Below are 16,964 nucleotides of genomic sequence, written 5' to 3'. Positions count from 1 at the left end.
TTCTTTAAATACTCAGAAAAATGAGAAGAATGTCAGAAAACATGACATTTCACAGGTCTTTAAAACCAAACTTTATTTTAAGCAGCACTTGAGTAACAAGCTCCCTCTCCATTGGATTTGAAGAATTTAATTAATTAGTCATTTGCTTTTTTGCATAACCTGTGCTAAAATATGAAAGAAAAAAACAGATTTTACCTAAAATATGCATTAACAGCCAGAATGTATGTCTACAATCCTAAAGTGGGGTTGTTTTACTTCCCCAGGAATGACTACTACAACAGCAGGAAGTGTTTTACATTCCTCCCAAAGATATCTCACTTTAAATATTGCTACCATCAACACACCTCTGTCAATGTGTGATTTGTATCTCTATTGGCAAAGTCTCTGTTACAACTCCTCTAGAAGGCAGATAGGAATGCAGGACTTGCATTTAATTGTCTAAATCCAAAAATCAGAAGACTCTCCACTCAAAACCCAACTCAAAACACCTTACCTTCCTACAGAAGGAAACAGTACAGAATCACACTGCTCAACAAACAGAACACACTGCTTAGGCAGATCTGGAGATGCTTTGTTCTACAGTTGAGCATATAGTGGGACAGCATGTCAAGGACAGCTTAAATAAATTGGATTGGCCAATTTTTGGTATCAATCTAAAAAAGAAGGGTAAAGGATTAGGGCAACTGAGGTCTTAAAGAGAGCCTCACTCAGGATGAAGCATGTCATTTTTAGACATTTCAGTGCATAAATTACAGTTACATAAGTGCTCAAGACTGCCTAGAATCATGTCATATTCTCACTTTATAAAAGGGCTCCCTTCACCAAAGCGGAGTTTGACTGCTGAAAAAACAAAGGATTCGGTGGTTCGTTCTGGGTCCTATGCTGTGACAGTATTCACATTTCTTTCCCCTATCATTGTTAAAAATAATGCCACCATCTCTTGTGCATGTTGTTTCCAAATATCAACTGCCTTTACATAGAAGTTTATTTATATTTTGCACACAAGCAGTACAAAATATACTCATATGTCTCTTCACACAGTAAAATAATTCTTTGTCAGCAATGGGATTCTACTTAGCAGATGTTAATTTCGTTTGATTACAGATATAAAAATAGATGAGTATACAGAATTTTCTGAGAACTTTTTATTCATCTACAGTTGCTTTGAACTAAAACTTTCATCAGTCTTTCTCTGTGGAAAATCATCTGAGGACATGACCATATGAAAGTTTGTTTGGCTCATATTTTCAGCTAAACAGAAGAAGCCTGCAGAAAATCAAGTTAATGAATTCTCCTTAGAGGCAGAAGATACTAATGGAGCAATGAATTTAAGCTAATGCAAGGTTTGAGGTTTAGGCTGAAATTTGACTTGGATTCTGTGCACTCAGAAAGTGGGTTGCAATGATGTAATTTCTAAAGGGTCTCTTACATTTGTTGCCTGTGTATTAGGGCAGTTATTCTCTTTGTGAAGCTTTTGCACATTACAAATTTAATCCCCTTGGTGCTGAAAGTTTTTAACCACTGTAGAAGATCTTGTAAAATATCAGTGCAGAGTAGTCACAGGAGTAAGACCACAGCAGCCGATGTTTCTCATGGAGCTCTCAAGATGAAAGAACTCAGCAAAGCTATTTGGAAAACATATTAACTGTCATTTTTCATTCTCATTTAAAAAAATGTGTAATGTTAATTTTTTTTATAACGGTGGTAATTTTTCTGAAACAAACTAGAGATTATGGTTACGTTATTCTAGGGTGTTCAGTGTGATGGATTTTGAAAAGTCTGTATTTTTCATCCGGAAATGACTCATTTATCAAATTCTGAAAAGCACAACTTTTGAAAACATTTCATCTTGAATATTAAACTTCTGTAACTGGTCAGTTTGGGAATATTTCACTTTGAATATCTTTCTACATGTGAGTTTAAACATCAAAAGTTTTCTTAATTTAGCAAAAACTATATACTATATGAGTGAAGTGGAATAGACTTTGCTAAGGCCTATGAGATTCTTCTAAACCTCATGAAAGTCTTATTATGATTGACATATTTTTCTTGGGAAAATAAATGTGATCATTCACTGTTCCAGACAAGCATACATGTGGAATGATAACACTTGAAAGAAAAGAGGAAACAAAAGAAAATACAGAATGCCAAGGATTATATGTAAAAATAAGTGCAACTTTACACCTGAAAGAAGGAAGACAAACAAGTTTTATGTTGTAGACACTTATTTTCAGCAAGTGATGAACAACTTTGCTGGTTTTCTCTGCTGACCATTTTAGTTTGATAACTACTAGAGAGAATTTGTTTTAAAAGAATGTTTTAATCCAAAAAAGGGAGACAACCATATATTTGGAGAATGCCAAAAAGGTTACAGTAACTTCTTACTTCCTAAAATTAGGAGCGAGATAAGCCTCCCATCATTATTTATTTCACATATATTTGACAGCTAAATAGCTTAACATATTGCTCTTTTACTGAAGAAATCATTTGTGTAGGCTTACAGTATTATGAATATAAGAAGCCTGAAAATCTAAGTCATTGACCAATTAATCCTTGTCTAATATCTGGGAAAGTCAAAAGGATCGATGAAGATTTTACTAACTTTTGAGCATTAAATGGTATCTTTGAAGAGATGTTCTATCTGCAACACAAATTTCATAGCAGTACTTTGCTAATTAGAGCTATTGTCTGAGACAACTTGTAAACCTGTCACATGTTTCCATGGCTCTTCTTTTCAGGATACAGTTACCTATGCCTTCTCTGATTTACCTCCCTGGCTGAAGCATTATTGGGCATGTGCATCTGGAACTTCATCACAGACCAGGTCAGACACCCATTAAAGACTGTTGGGCAATGGAAGTTACTCAAAAGCTCCAGTGCAGTAGCTTTAAAATATTAGTTCCCAATTTGCAGTAACTTTTGCACAATAGTAACACTAACAGTAACATCCCATGCTCTGTAGTAAATCCATCTTATACACATGTAAGCTCATGAGGATTTTTGGGAAGTTCCCTTAAATGAAAGGGCAAGAATTTGACCACTGAAATTCGACCACAGAATTGTCTGCCCATTTCTCCTTCGTAAGTCAGATATGATTGGGGAAAAAAAAAAGCAAACATCAAAACCCCCGCTTTATCCTCCTGTGTATACCTATGCAAATTAAGAGTAAATATTTGCATATGTATATGTACGCAAATTGAGTAAATATGCTTCCTGAACACTCTAAAATTCAATCTAAAATGGCATATTTCATGATGGTAAGTATTTTGCAAGTTCAAGATCATTTGTTCTCTTAACTGAAGACTAATACGACATAAGAAATGTTGTATTACATGTAAAAAATATTCATAAATGTCATAGCATCATTCACTCAGAAATTTTTCCTAATACAGATTTATTGGAAATTTACCATTAAATTAAAATGCTGTATTTCCTTCCCCTACCAAACTCACACTGAGTTCAACAAATACAGCTTTTAAAGGCACTCAGGTGACTTGTGTTTCTAGTTCTAAGATAAAATTTCAGAGGGGACTGAAAAAAAGTAGAAAGAGAAATCACTTCAATATTACGTCTGTAGTACTTTAGAGGTGGGATACAAGAGGCTGCTGTTAAGCTCATGGCCCACTCCTAGTCCTGTGAGTGACCATGTAGCCCAGTAAAATCCCATTGCCATTGGAGGTAATAGGCCATTTGTTTTGTATTGAGCCTGCAAGTCCTCAGCACTGTGACTGTGACTTTTCTCAGGCTTGCTCTGTTTGAGTTCTCTTGACCTGCCAGCAGCTTTTTTTTGCCTGCATTAGCTATGGCAGCAATTACTCCAGCTGACAAGCTGTCCATGGCTAATTTGTTCTAACTGTTGTTTTTCTTTGCATGGCACAGAAATATCTTTTATATTTATAGCAACTAGCAACAAGCAGTCATCTCGTGTACCATAAGATTCTATTCTGACATATTGCGCAGACCAGCACTGGTCTAGTACAGCAGGGAGTTGTAGAGAGTATGTTTAGATTAGATATTAGGAAGAAATTCTTTACTGTGAGTTCCTTTTCTGTGAAGGTGGTGAGACATTGGAATGAGTTGCCCAGAAGCTGTGGATGTCCCATTCCCAGAAGCTTTCAAGGTTAGGTTGGATGGGGCTTGGAGCAATCTGGTCTAGTGAAAAGTGGCCCGACCTACAGCAGAGAGGTTGGAACTGATGATCGTTAGGGTCCCTTCCAACCTGAAACATTCTACAAGCAGCAGAAGCTTTGCAAAGTGGAGGCCCAGGATCTGGCACAGTAGAGTTTGTTGAGAGATGAATCATTGGCTTGGCTCTGGAGACCACAACAAACATCTCACTTGTAGTCAGTTAAGAAATACAGACTTGAAACTGGAAATAAAATCTGATTTTAGGGAACAAAGAAATGGTGAGCAACATACACAAATGCATCCAAAGTATGTATATAGTAAGGTTGAGTGTAACATGGAGCTGAAAAATAACGAACGAAAGCAAGATGTAAAGATGTGTTAGCACATATAAAAATGACCCCAAGTGGATCCTTCAGTGAGAAAGAAATGACTAACATAATCAACACATTCCTCCTGGCAAAGGATACTGAATGCTGACTCCTATAACTTACCATGAACCTTGAGAATGAACACATTGACATTAACCCAAACGGAGCACAGAATGGACAACCATAGCACCAGAAAAAAAACCCCAAACAAACAGAAACTAAGTGTGTGTATTACAATTTAAAAGGTATTCTTACTTTTACTAAGGGTTTTTTTTACTGTTTTTTAAGTCTATTGTTATTATTATTCTGTAATAGAACTAGACTAATAACGGTTCTTGAATTACATTGTTCAGATTTTGGTGATACTAACCATAAACTCTTGGATTTATGTGCAAAGCATATTTCCTCTTTGCCCATACACAAGATTTGAAAGACCTTGTGCTATCATATCTCTCAGCTGGATGAAAATTCAGGAAATTCAACCAGCAGTAAAAGTTTCCCCCAAAGACTAGAAACATGAGAACAATGAAATCGGAACTACAGAGGCAAAAAAAGGCAAAAAAAAATAATTGTGAGAAGCCCCAATGATTGTGAAGACTTATTATTACATAAAGTTTTCTACTTTCAGATATACTCTGTTGATTTTCAATTTTATACTACCTATTAAGAAATATTTGACTTAATGTTAAAAGGGACATTCTTAGAGCTGGTAAACCAAAATTGCGTTCATCATATGTTCTAGTTATGAACAGTAACATTAGTTTTCTTTCTCCTCACACTCATGATCTGTTCCTAAGCTTACTTTCAGCACTGAAATGGCATTTTTTTTTCCTTTGAGAGTAAAGCAGACAAGCAAAATGGTCAAACAGTCACGACAATGTAATTCAGTGCTTTTTATACAGCACTGGCAAGTGACCTGGCTGACAAGCAGGAGATTTAACATGTTGGCTTCCCAAGCAGCTTAATGTGGACTGAAGTATGTTTTAGTGATCATTGCTTGGAAATGCTCTTTCCTTTTCAAGTGTGTTCAAATCTCTAGTCCACTAACTGTGTTGGGTTTTTTTTGTCTTTTTCTTTTTTTTTTCCCAACACTTATAGCAAAAAAAATGTTGTTGCCATCAGGCAAAAAATTTTTGTCACTGAACCAACCAGTCTCAGTATTTCACAATATTCAGGATCTGTTTAAAAAGTACATAAAGAAGTAAGGCTGCTTTTCCATCGCATCTATTTCCTGTCAGACTGCAATAGACATACAAACTGTCCTCAAGAATAATTTATTTTCATAGAATCATAGAATCATAGAATCGATTGGGTTGGAAAAGACCTCCGAGATCATCGAGTCCAACCCTTGGCCCAAATCCAGTCCATTTACTAGATCATGGCACTCAGTGCCACGTCCAATCTGCGTTTAAAAATCTCCAGGGATGGTGAATCCACCACCTCTCTGGGCAGCCCATTCCAATGCCTGATCACTCTCTCTGGAAAGAATTTTCTCCTGATATCCAACTTAAATTTCCCCTGGCGGAGCTTAAGCCCATGTCCCCTTGTCCTATTGCTGAGTGCCTGAGAGAAGAGACCAACCCCCACCTGGCTAGAACTTCCCTTCAGGTAGTTATAGACGGTGATGAGGTCACCTCTGAGCCTCCTCTTCTCCAGGCTAAACAACCCCAGCTCCCTCAGCCTCTCCCCATAGGACTTATGCTCCAGTCCCTTCACCAGCCTTGTTGCTCTTCTCTGGACCCGCTCCAGCACCTCAATATCCTTTCTGAACTGAGGGGCCCAGAACTGAACACAATACTCAAGGTGTGGCCTCACCAACGCAGAGTACAGGGGAAGGATCACTTCCCTGCTCCTGCTGGCCACGCTGTTTTTGATACAGGACAAGATCCCATTGGCCTTCTTGGCCACCTGGGCACACTGTTGGCTCATGTTGAGCTTCCTGTCAATTAGTACCCCCAGGTCCCTTTCTGCCTGGCTGCTCTCCAGTCACTCTGTGCCCAGCCTGTAGCGCTGCATGGGGTTGTTGTGGCCAAAGTGCAGGACCCGGCACTTGGCTTTATTGAACTTCATCCCATTGGAATCAGCCCATCTCTCCAGTCTATCCAGATCCCTCTGCAGAGCCCTCCTGCCTTCCAGCAGGTCGACACTCCCTCCCAGTTTGGTGTCATCAGCAAATTTGCTGATGATGGACTCAATCCCCTCATCTAAATCATCAATAAAGATGTTAAACAGGACTGGGCCCAACACTGATCCCTGGGGAACACCACTAGTGACCGGCCGCCAGCTGGATGCAGCTCCATTCACCAGCACTCTCTGGGCCCGACCCTCCAGCCAGCTCCTAATCTAGGAGAGGATACACTTGTCCAAGCCATGGGCTACCAGCTTTTCCAGGAGTATATTATGGGAGACAGTGTCAAAGGCCTTGCTGAAGTCTAGATAGACCACATCCACAGCCTTCCCCTCATCCACTTTACTTCTTTCCATCTCAAAGCTTTTGCCTGTATTCTGGTAATATAAACAGCTTCAGCATCATCTCCTGTTCTTCAAGTTTGTGTAAGAAACTTTATGTCATAGGCAGTGAACTGTTTCAGAGAGCATGCAACAGCAGAATTGCTTTTGGCTACCCATTTTCTGAATTATGTCTATACTGAGGTGTCGCTGGGTACCTGTCGAAAGGTCTCGGTCGGAAGGGGGAAGAATGACACACAACACACATGAGGGTAGTGAGACAAAGAGATGTCTGCCCGCCACGCTGAGCAGGCAACTTTTTATTTAGTGCTAAGTTCCACTTTCCCACACACACACACTACAAACATTTTCCTACAAAACATGCAACACCTGCAGTTTGTTAAACAGCTCGCCCTTGCACTGTCCAGCACTCAGGGCTGTTTCCATGGGAATGTGCAGTTATCTCTTACTTTTCTCAAGGGAACGGTCTTACTCCCTTTAACGCCTCAAGCTCTTCTACTTCCAGGGGGCCCGGGGGTTCCATGGGCCTGCCATCTCCCCCCACACTGAGGTCAATAACACTTCAGTATTTAGCAGTCATATTCCAGAAAACACCATGAGAAAGGGAGAAGACGACACAGAGGCAAAACCAATGATGCTTAAATTTAAAGGAGTTTTTCTTTCTTAAATTTAGAGGAGTTTTTATTTCTTAAATTTCAGTTGTGTGTACACCCTTGTCCAGAAGTGAACTAAAATTACTGTTGCTCAAAAGCTAATTTTCCCTGTCTAATAAATGTACAGCCACCGGCTCAATACAAAACAAAGAAGGGTAGGTAAAAGGGGCTAGGAGACATTTCCAAATAATACAGTTCCGTGGCCCTAAAGCAAACCTTTAAAGCTCACTTCTCTGGGGAGAGACCTCCACCTCTCTGAGGGGCAACAGCACAAAATGAAACACAAAAGTTCCATTTGAATATGAAGAAAAACTTCCTTACTTTGAGGGTGACATAACACTGGAACAGGCTGCACAGAGAGGTTGCAGAGACTCCATCTCTGGAGAGATTCCAAAGTTGCCTGGACACAATGCTGTGCAACCTGCTTGGGATAAACCTGCTTTAGCAAGAGGGCTTGACTAGAGGATCTCCAGTGGTCCTTTCCAACAAACCACTCTGTGATACTGTGCTGACTAACTACCTATGCAGTTGGCAAGCTCTGTTACCACCTGAGTACCGTAAAGGGACAACTAAACTGGAAGAGGAAATTACCTGCCTTTAGTGACAGTACTCCTTTTGGCAGTACTCCTTGGAGAAGCACTCTTGCTTGTTAATCAGGTTTCTCATGGCAGCGCTTGAATCCCATTAAATATCTTTGAAGTTTAGCAGTAAGAAAATGTTGAGAACATCTCATTGATTTATATTTGCATTTATTTTGGTACATAAAGAACCAGCAGAAGACAAAAAGGCATAAACTGAATACAGAAAGGAGAGGCTGCTGTCAAAGGCAGCAGGAGAAAGTATGGCTGAATACTGCCAGTGTGAGCAGGTCTTCATTACAGTGCAACAATTTTTCATGAACACAATTACTGCTCATCAATTATATGTTTATATTTTTGCTGTAGTAAGCAATCAAAGACTGCACTTTTCCAATAAAAGTGGATGGCAATTTAAAATAATCTAATTAATATTACAGAGCTATAAGCAGAATTCAGCAAAATCTGGCATCTTTTATGTCTGAGCCATGAAAAAGAACACAGCTCAGCAAAATATTGACTGTCATAGAATTTTCAAAGACACACAAGCTCCAACAGTGTGTGAAGACAGAAACTGCAAGTATAGATTAAAAATATCAAATTCATTATAGAAAAGGTTGGGGATGATGTTTTCTAGTTTCTATAACCAGAGTGGAGTTTCTAGTTTCTATAACCAGTGTGTATTTACTCTTGCACCATGGCTAGTAAAGGTTTAGAAATCTATTATTGATAAAATCATGATACCACTGGATTTAAATATATTTAAATAGGTTTTAAATATACTGTACAGTATTTGCAGTATTATGTATGATTTCTATGTTCTTTCAAGCAATTTTCAGGTGCACCCAGAGATGAAGCTGAGCACGTGTCCCTGTGACACACAGAGACACACACAGAGAGGACACCAACACAGCTGGACACTCACGCTGGCACTGAGGAAGCTCTGCCTCTGGGATCACCCCACAGAGGACTCACAACCACCGGGGCAGACAGCCCAGCCCCTTCCTCCTCCTGCGCTGGCAGGCGGAAGGCCCCCAGTATGGCACTCATGGAACACTCTCCAGGTCCCCCTGGGCACACCAGCACAGACCCTTTCCTCGTCTGAGACCCTGCCCCAATGCAGGGTCCCTGACTAGAAGTTTGCTGGCGATGACACACACACACATTCCAAGCACAACGGGTTTGGAGTGGGGGGAACACAAACACTCTCCCCCCAGCAACCAGCACCACACACATGGGCTGTGACCCGTGGTCCTGCTGCAGCCATCTGTACTGAGCCCTTGACTTCTTCACTTATGCTGGTGCTACTCAGCAGCTGGTTTTGGGAGCACCCAGCATTCCCCTCCCATGACAGGACGTTAAAGACCGCCATTTGCTCCAGCTGCTGGCACTGAATCATAAGGTTGGAAAAGACATTTAAGATTACTAAGAACAACTGTTAAACCAGCACTGCCAAGTCCATCACTGAACCATTTCTGTCAGCATCATATACACACATCTTTCAAATATTTCAAAGGATGGTGACTCCATCACTTTCCTAAGCAGGCTGTTCCAATGCCTAACGACCTTTTCAATGAAGAAATTTTCCCTAATATCCAATATAAACCTCCCCTGGCACTACCTGAGGCCATTTTCTCTTGTCCTGTCCCTTGTTATTGGGAAAGGAGGCCAAAATCCACATTGCAACCCCCCCCTTTCAGAGGGGAGTTGTAGAGGGTGACTGAGACCTCCACCACTTGAGTCCAGCAGCCAACACCACAAGCCAGTGGTATCCACATCCCTCATCCGACTAGCACAGCTGGCACCCACTCTTCTCCCAGCTACAGTCACCCACTGTCTGGTACTGAGTCCTTGCAGGATGCACATGCATGGGACAGACAGTGAGATTACACAGAGGAGGTAGTAAGAGAAGATTTAATAGGGAGTTAGGACAGACTGCAGCAATCAGTCTCAGGACTCTACCAGACAAGCATACTGAGCTGCCACGGTTTACACACAACCGGCCCCTTTTCTGTCTATTCCTCTTCTTTTCCTCCCCTACGCTTTGCCCCATCACTTTGTAAAGTCCCACTGCCTCCCCTCCAACATTCCAGACCCCCAGTCTGCATCCTTATCAGTCGCAGAGTTCTGTTTGTCCACAGTTTCCTGGTAGCTGTTCAGTGTGACTGATGAGGTTGGCTTCTTGTCCTTGTCTCCATTATGATTTGCTTGTCAGGTTTGGGTCTTCACATACATGGTTTCCCCCTTTTCCTTAGTATCCCATTTGACAAGGTCCTTGATCAGAAAATCTTACTGGAATAAAAAATCCTACATTGCACATACCCTTACCAATTTATGTGACTGATCAGTTTTGGTTCTCTTCTCTGCCTCTCTTATTTTTGGTCAGACAGATTTGAGTCCTTCTATTCATGTTTATGGCTTCCTTCTTTTCTTAATATCCCCTTTTGTGTTGAGAAAGTCCTTAATCAGACACCTTAAGGAGCAGACACTCTCCTTCCACATAACCTTACAAGTAGCACATGATTGAAAAAATTAACCAAAACTATGTTACAAAGGAATATTGAACAGAATATAGCAGAAAAAATGAAAAACCTTCTTTATTTTACAATTATACAAATAAAAAACAATCCCCATAGCCGTACTTGAAATAATATTAACAGTGTCAAACATGACGATTCTGACAGAATACATATCAATACTTTAAACTACACAAATTGTATTACATACACTCAGTAGCAATAGTACTGTGCAGGAATGAAGCTCTCTGTAAACGCTCTTCCTTTATTTTATCTACATTTATAACAATTGTGCTTTTCCCTACACAAAGTAACAGTGCTCTTAAAAATAAATAATGTGCAATTTCAGAGTTATATTCTGAAATATGCTGATCTAGATCCCCATCTAAATCCTGGACATGTCTCTCCCAGGAAAATCACTGCAAAAAATGCTCAGCACTTTGCTAGACCAAACACTAAAAAAAAAGTACTGAACCTACGCCTGATTTGCTTCAAATTGCAGTCAATTAGAGAAAAGGTACTGACCCCAAGCACACGTTGCTTATACTGTTAAACAACAGAATGATACAGTCTTTATTACACATCAGACTCTAAACCAGACAAGATTTGAAAGGTTCAGTAGATGTTATAACTGGAGAGTGGCTCAGAGCTGTGGGAGAGAACTGTCCCAAAGCTGAAAAGTTAACAATCAAACATTTATCTAATTTTTTAATGAAATATGAAAGACTCTGTCACGGAAACATTAACATGTATCTTAATAAACAATTTACATAAATTTATCTGAATGAAATCAAGTTGTTTAATGCAAAGCTGCCATAAGATTTGGAAAAATATACATGTTCTGCTGTATTGACGTAGTTCCCAGTTCTTATTTCTAACATACATTTAGGAACTATAGGTGTCAATCAATATGGCTGATGAGAGGATAAATCCAAGGAACACTGAACAAAACTGACTGGCATCTCTCAGTTGTTCCTCACCAGGGCAGCTATTACAATATTAGGGATACTTATTTTTATTTTACCTACTTTGTATTAGTTGTTGAATGAATATAAATCAACAGAAATCATCCAAGGCAACTATGGAGGCTTAAGTTGTTTATTGACTGCTGAAGGACCACAAGGTGAAATCTGTTCCACTCTGAAGTCTCTATACAGCAGCTAAGCCTTTGCTGCTATGGTCTGGGTCACCTTTAGGGAAAAAGTCACACAGTGGAAGTGCGTGACCATTCAGGACCTGAGGTGGCTCAACAGAAATGCGCCAGGAGCCCCAGGAGGTACAAGGGAAAGGTAAGAAAGGGTGTCTGCAATGACTCCACTGCTACAGCTTCCCAAGAGGGCAAGGGCTACCAACCAAGGCCATGTAACCTAACAGGGAAAGTCCTGGGCATTCCCACCTCAGGTCACCCTATACTAACCTGTAGTTGGTGATCACAAACCACCTCAAAACAGACAATTTGTAGCACAACACATACCAGGGAGCCTCCCAAGAGTGTTTGGGAGAACTCCACACGGAGTTCTTATGCAAGAACAGTAGAGTAAAATGACTCCTAGTCAGTATTTGTGAAAACCTGCACAGTCAGAGACCACAACTGCTACTTACCTCAGAGAATGGTCTGAAACTCACCACTCACTACATCACACCTCAGCTCAGGATACAGTGAGACAAGAGGTGTGTTGGTGAGGAGTTGTATGGTTTTGGTAGGGAGGCACACGTGGGTGCCTGTTTGAGGGAAGAGGGCTATGAGGATGAGTGTGGATGACGGTACAGAGCCGTGAGACCATGGCTCATGGTGCCAAAAGTGTGCAGTACTGAAGGTGGAAAACCTGCAGGACATGAGTTTAAGGCCCAGTTTTGAGAAGGTATAAGCAAACACTGTTGTCTTGGAAGTAGGTGCTATTGTCACGTCTTGAGCAACACCAAGTCAGAGAAACTTAATGGTAAAAATCTGGCCTCCATGGCTTGTGTATTGAAGTTAACTTTACTCACAGCGAATCAAATGTGAAGCTTGCAAAACAACTCACATCAAGTTTTTGTCTGCTGACTTCTAAAGACAGATTTTCTCACCAAACTTTCTAACTGCGTCATTCTTTTCATTTCTTCAATTACACAAATAAGTTTTTTTTACTGCCACAGGAATTAAGTGTCCCCACCTACTTTGCTGTCAGAAACATAATCAATTGGCATATTCAAACCTTCCCTGAGGCGAACAGAATCACCTGTCAGTTAATATAGTAGTCTCCTTGAACCTGCTTTTTGTTGATGGGCTGACACTACAGAGAAGAAGACATTTCCAGAAGAGAAAATAAATCTAAGCAGATGTTCCTCTGAGCTTCTGAGAGACTGGCAACTGTGAATTCTTTATTTAATAGAAATTCTGTCAATGTATATGAAATATGTTTTAGAAGATCAAAAGCAGCAAAACCCTAACAACAAGAACAGGAATATGCCCACCTTTCATCAAGGAAATAATCTTGTCTTAAAATGCAAGTGTACATAGTGAACAAATAACAACCTCTGGCTTATCAACAACAAATTACAAACATTCCTCTCTGTATGGCTGTTTAGTTCCTTGTGATACCTTGGTTTCAGTGAGTTTCATGATAGGACCATATCCAACATACTAGCATATGGCGAAAGTAAACTGTCCTGGGTAGGAGAGCCTGGTGAATAAGGAAACATGCTACTGTGTCTTAGACATAGCAGAACTGACTCTATTCCCCATAACTTTTGGTAAAACTGTCTGCCAGGCAGTGATTTAGCTACCAAATTTGCATAATCCCAGATCTCCAGTCATGCATGATAAAATACATGTGAATTTAAGAGGAGAAAATGAGTAATAAATGGCATTTTCAGCAAGTAAGTGTTTGTGAGTGTGGTGATACATATGAAATTGCTGAAGCTAATTCAAAATTCAGTAGAATATCATATTTGGAGATGAAGACCTAACATAGAGATGAAAGTATAACAAGAAAATACTCATACATTGTATCTGCATGCCTCCTCTTTAGCAAAGCATGACATGAAAGACATGGAACCATGGTGTTATTCATTTATGTGCTCCTTTAGCACTAAGACATACTACAGGCAGACAGGTTTTGTTTCTTGGTGTATGTTGTACTGGCACTAGACCCTCTCCTACCCTCCTCTAATTTCTTGTTCTCCTTTTTTTGAAGAAAAGGAAGTAAAAGTGAAGGAAGTGAAAGAACTCTTGGTTTTGTGGATAAACAACGATTATAAAAAGAAGACTGTGAGATAATGCAGCTCTGTGTTATTTCAGTCGATTACATATCAGAACATCAAGCTGATACAAAAGAGGTATATTAGATAAAGAGAGCATCCAACAGCATTAGAAATTTACGTTTTAAAAGAACTGTGTTATCTGCAGTCCTTTTATTTTCCATTTAATTGGCTGGTTTTTTTTCTTTAGATTTGTTGCCCTGTCACCTGAGTTTCTTTAGACTGTGTTTTCCTTTCTACTAGGAATAAAATCGTGTGTATTTACACATATATATTTGAATGTATGAAATAACTTCTTTACTTCTGCAGATTTTTATGAAGAATTCTATACGAGAAGTCAGTAAAGAGGCTTTTCTTTGAGATGCTTAAAAATGTAAATAAGACTTTGTTCCCTTGAGCAGCAAAGAAACATAAGACTAAATCTAATTCTATGGTTCTATGATCTACACAATTTCTTCAAGGTAAGGAAAAAATGTGTATAAGAGTAATCTTTGGCACCAAAAATAAGGGCACCTTCTTGTATGTCTTCAAATCTGTACACGAGAGAAAAATTCCTCTTTAAAAATGAATCAAAACGATCTCAGAGTGGTTCAGTGTAGTGGGTACTGACAGTGGTAGCTAGAAGAACACTTGGGATGTTAAGGGTTGTGTGACAGCAGGATACAACAAAATAGCACTAGATAAAATATTTGATGTTCCCCTCTACCCTCTCATGCTTATGAATCTTTTTTTCTTAAGACAATTCCAAACAGATATACTTTACTCATAACATCTTTAACATCCTGTAAGGGCTCCAATACTTAAAAGAAAAAAACTCCAACCAACAGCAGTAAGAAAAACAGCAACAAAAGCTGAGGTTATAATACAAGATCAGAAACAGTTCTCTGACTGAAGGCATTTACTGATTTGTTTGATCTTCCAGACTTCACTTTCTCTACTCAAATCCACCATGATCTTTTCTGCCAAAGCCTGGTTTATCTGCTCAAGAAAATGTTCCATCCACTAGGTATTTCTTCTGTGAGCTGTCTGACCACAGTTGCAAATCAGCAGGCTCATTTTATTTCTTCAATTCATGATGAATGTGTCACTGAATCCTGTAAACACTACTGAATATACATTCAAGCTTTGTTCTTAGTGAAAGTGGCACTTACTTGAACCCTTGCAGTCAAGATAGCTTAGTTATATAGCACTTTACAGGTATAATAGCTGGTTATGTACTTCTGATAAAATTCCTTTTTCCAATGGCTTAGTGGGTATTAAAACAAATCCCCACTGTGGTCCCATTGCCATTTCACATCATCTATATGATGAAGTGTGTATTCTGTATTTATTGTACTTTACATGTGCTTTATTGCTGTATGCATTTCCCTGTTGTTAATTTAAGTGCTCCTCTATTATGTAATACATACAGTGTTTTAAACTCTAATGGCATCCTATGAGGACTGGCATTAGAAAAATACCGATACTTCAGGTCATCGTAATAGTGATATTTGACCGGTTTTCCACGTAAATCCTTTGGGAATGGCCAAAATCCATATAGGTGAATTTCGTCACAAAATCTGGTGGCAAGTGTATACATGAGGAGACCAGTGCTGGGTCGTTTAATGTGGACCTTGTTTGTCAGCCAATAGCTGCAAAGAAAGAAAAAGTACATTAAGAAACTATCATAAAACCTCACATGAATAAATCCTGTGAACTTATTTTATCTACTATGCATTGATTTCACACTATGAAAGATGAAAATTTCATTCTTTTCTCTAAACCGTGATCGTAAATGATGAGACTGTCCTGGTGCACCTTTATTCCTCTTAGAAGAGGATAAGCGAGGCATTATTTAACATAGTGCTGAAGAAAAGCTGGCAAACTAAGGGTTTTAAGTTCAGTTTTAACCCTAAACAGAAGTCATGACGTCTGCAGATGCTAGAAAGCTGCAGTTGACCTTCTCAGTCAGACCAGGGAACAATCTCTTGCTACAAACTCCAATCCCTTGCGATATCCAATTCACCTGATCAAGTCAGCCCCACACTGAATATTTGATCAGCCTAGTGATTATTTCACAGATTGCTTGTCTAAGTAAAAAGCAAATGGAAATAATAAACATAACACTTTAAGAATGTAACTTTCACAAGTAAACAGAAGAGAAGTTTTAATTACTTGCTTGTGATTAAGCACATAAAGCTTCCTGGTTGCTACCAGCAGTCTTCAAAAAAGCAAAATCTTACACTAATGATTTTTAAAAGTCTTTGTTTTGCACTTAACAGGTCTGACTGAAGCTTCAGGACAGTTTCCCTGAGCCAGTAACAACATGTCTGGTTATTGGTTGAGAAGCAGCAGAATGTTTTCAAAGAGGAAAATGGGAACTTATCTGGATTGCATCATGTAGCTCACATTGGTACCTTCAAAATCTGCCACCAATACTGTTCTACATCCCTAACCTTCAAAAATAGAATCACATTAAAATAGTGTCAGCCTATTATTGGTAAAACACTTCTTCTAAGACTGATTCAATATAAAGTTTGTTTAGCATTTTTATAGAAATAAAAAAGGGTATTTAGATTCTTAAACACGGTCGTTCTGTTGGTTCAGACAAACAGCAGCCATGCACATGGTTGAACTGGTCAAACTGTGAGAATGTGCAATGCCAAGTAAGGGAGGTAAGCATTACACAGTGTTACCACACAAATGTAAAATTATTGCAATGTGTCACCACACTCTTAGTTGTGGGCTGTGAATGGCTTCTACCATAGTCTAGAAAGGGGGTCAAGGCAGATAAACCTCATCAGACCAGAGTTAGCCTTGCTTAAACAGGGTTACAATAGGTTGGAACTTAAAGTATACAAACACCTCCCCGCCCCCCTCCATGAGACAGGATAGCAAAACTATGTCTTTAATCAAAGTTTAAAGTGTCCTAAAAGCATCAGATAATGTGCAACAGTTAAATTAACCATCCAATTGAAACTGGCCTTTTTAGTCTCACTGTTTGCCAAAACCATAGCCTTGAACCACAGATACCTA

The 16,964-nt window shown here is 39.4% G+C and overlaps 1 protein-coding gene across 2 annotated transcripts in view; it reads right to left on the bottom strand.

The window, feature by feature from the left end:
- Window positions 1-10,091: 10,091 nt before the first annotated feature.
- ST8SIA4 (ST8 alpha-N-acetyl-neuraminide alpha-2,8-sialyltransferase 4) overlaps window positions 10,092-16,964 on the bottom strand; it is a 56,429-nt gene continuing 49,556 nt past the window's right edge. For both annotated transcript variants that reach the window (XM_064642697.1, XM_064642696.1), the window contains one exon: window positions 10,092-15,580. In XM_064642697.1, coding sequence (XP_064498767.1) covers window positions 15,298-15,580 — 283 coding nt within the window. In that variant the 3' untranslated portion in view covers window positions 10,092-15,297. The remainder of the gene's footprint in view (window positions 15,581-16,964) is intronic.

This window comes from Pseudopipra pipra, chromosome Z (genome assembly GCF_036250125.1).
Source record: "Pseudopipra pipra isolate bDixPip1 chromosome Z, bDixPip1.hap1, whole genome shotgun sequence".
Classification (NCBI taxonomy): domain Eukaryota; kingdom Metazoa; phylum Chordata; class Aves; order Passeriformes; family Pipridae; genus Pseudopipra; species Pseudopipra pipra.
Note: the sequence above shows the minus strand (reverse complement) of the source record. Positions and strands in the feature narration are given on the sequence as shown.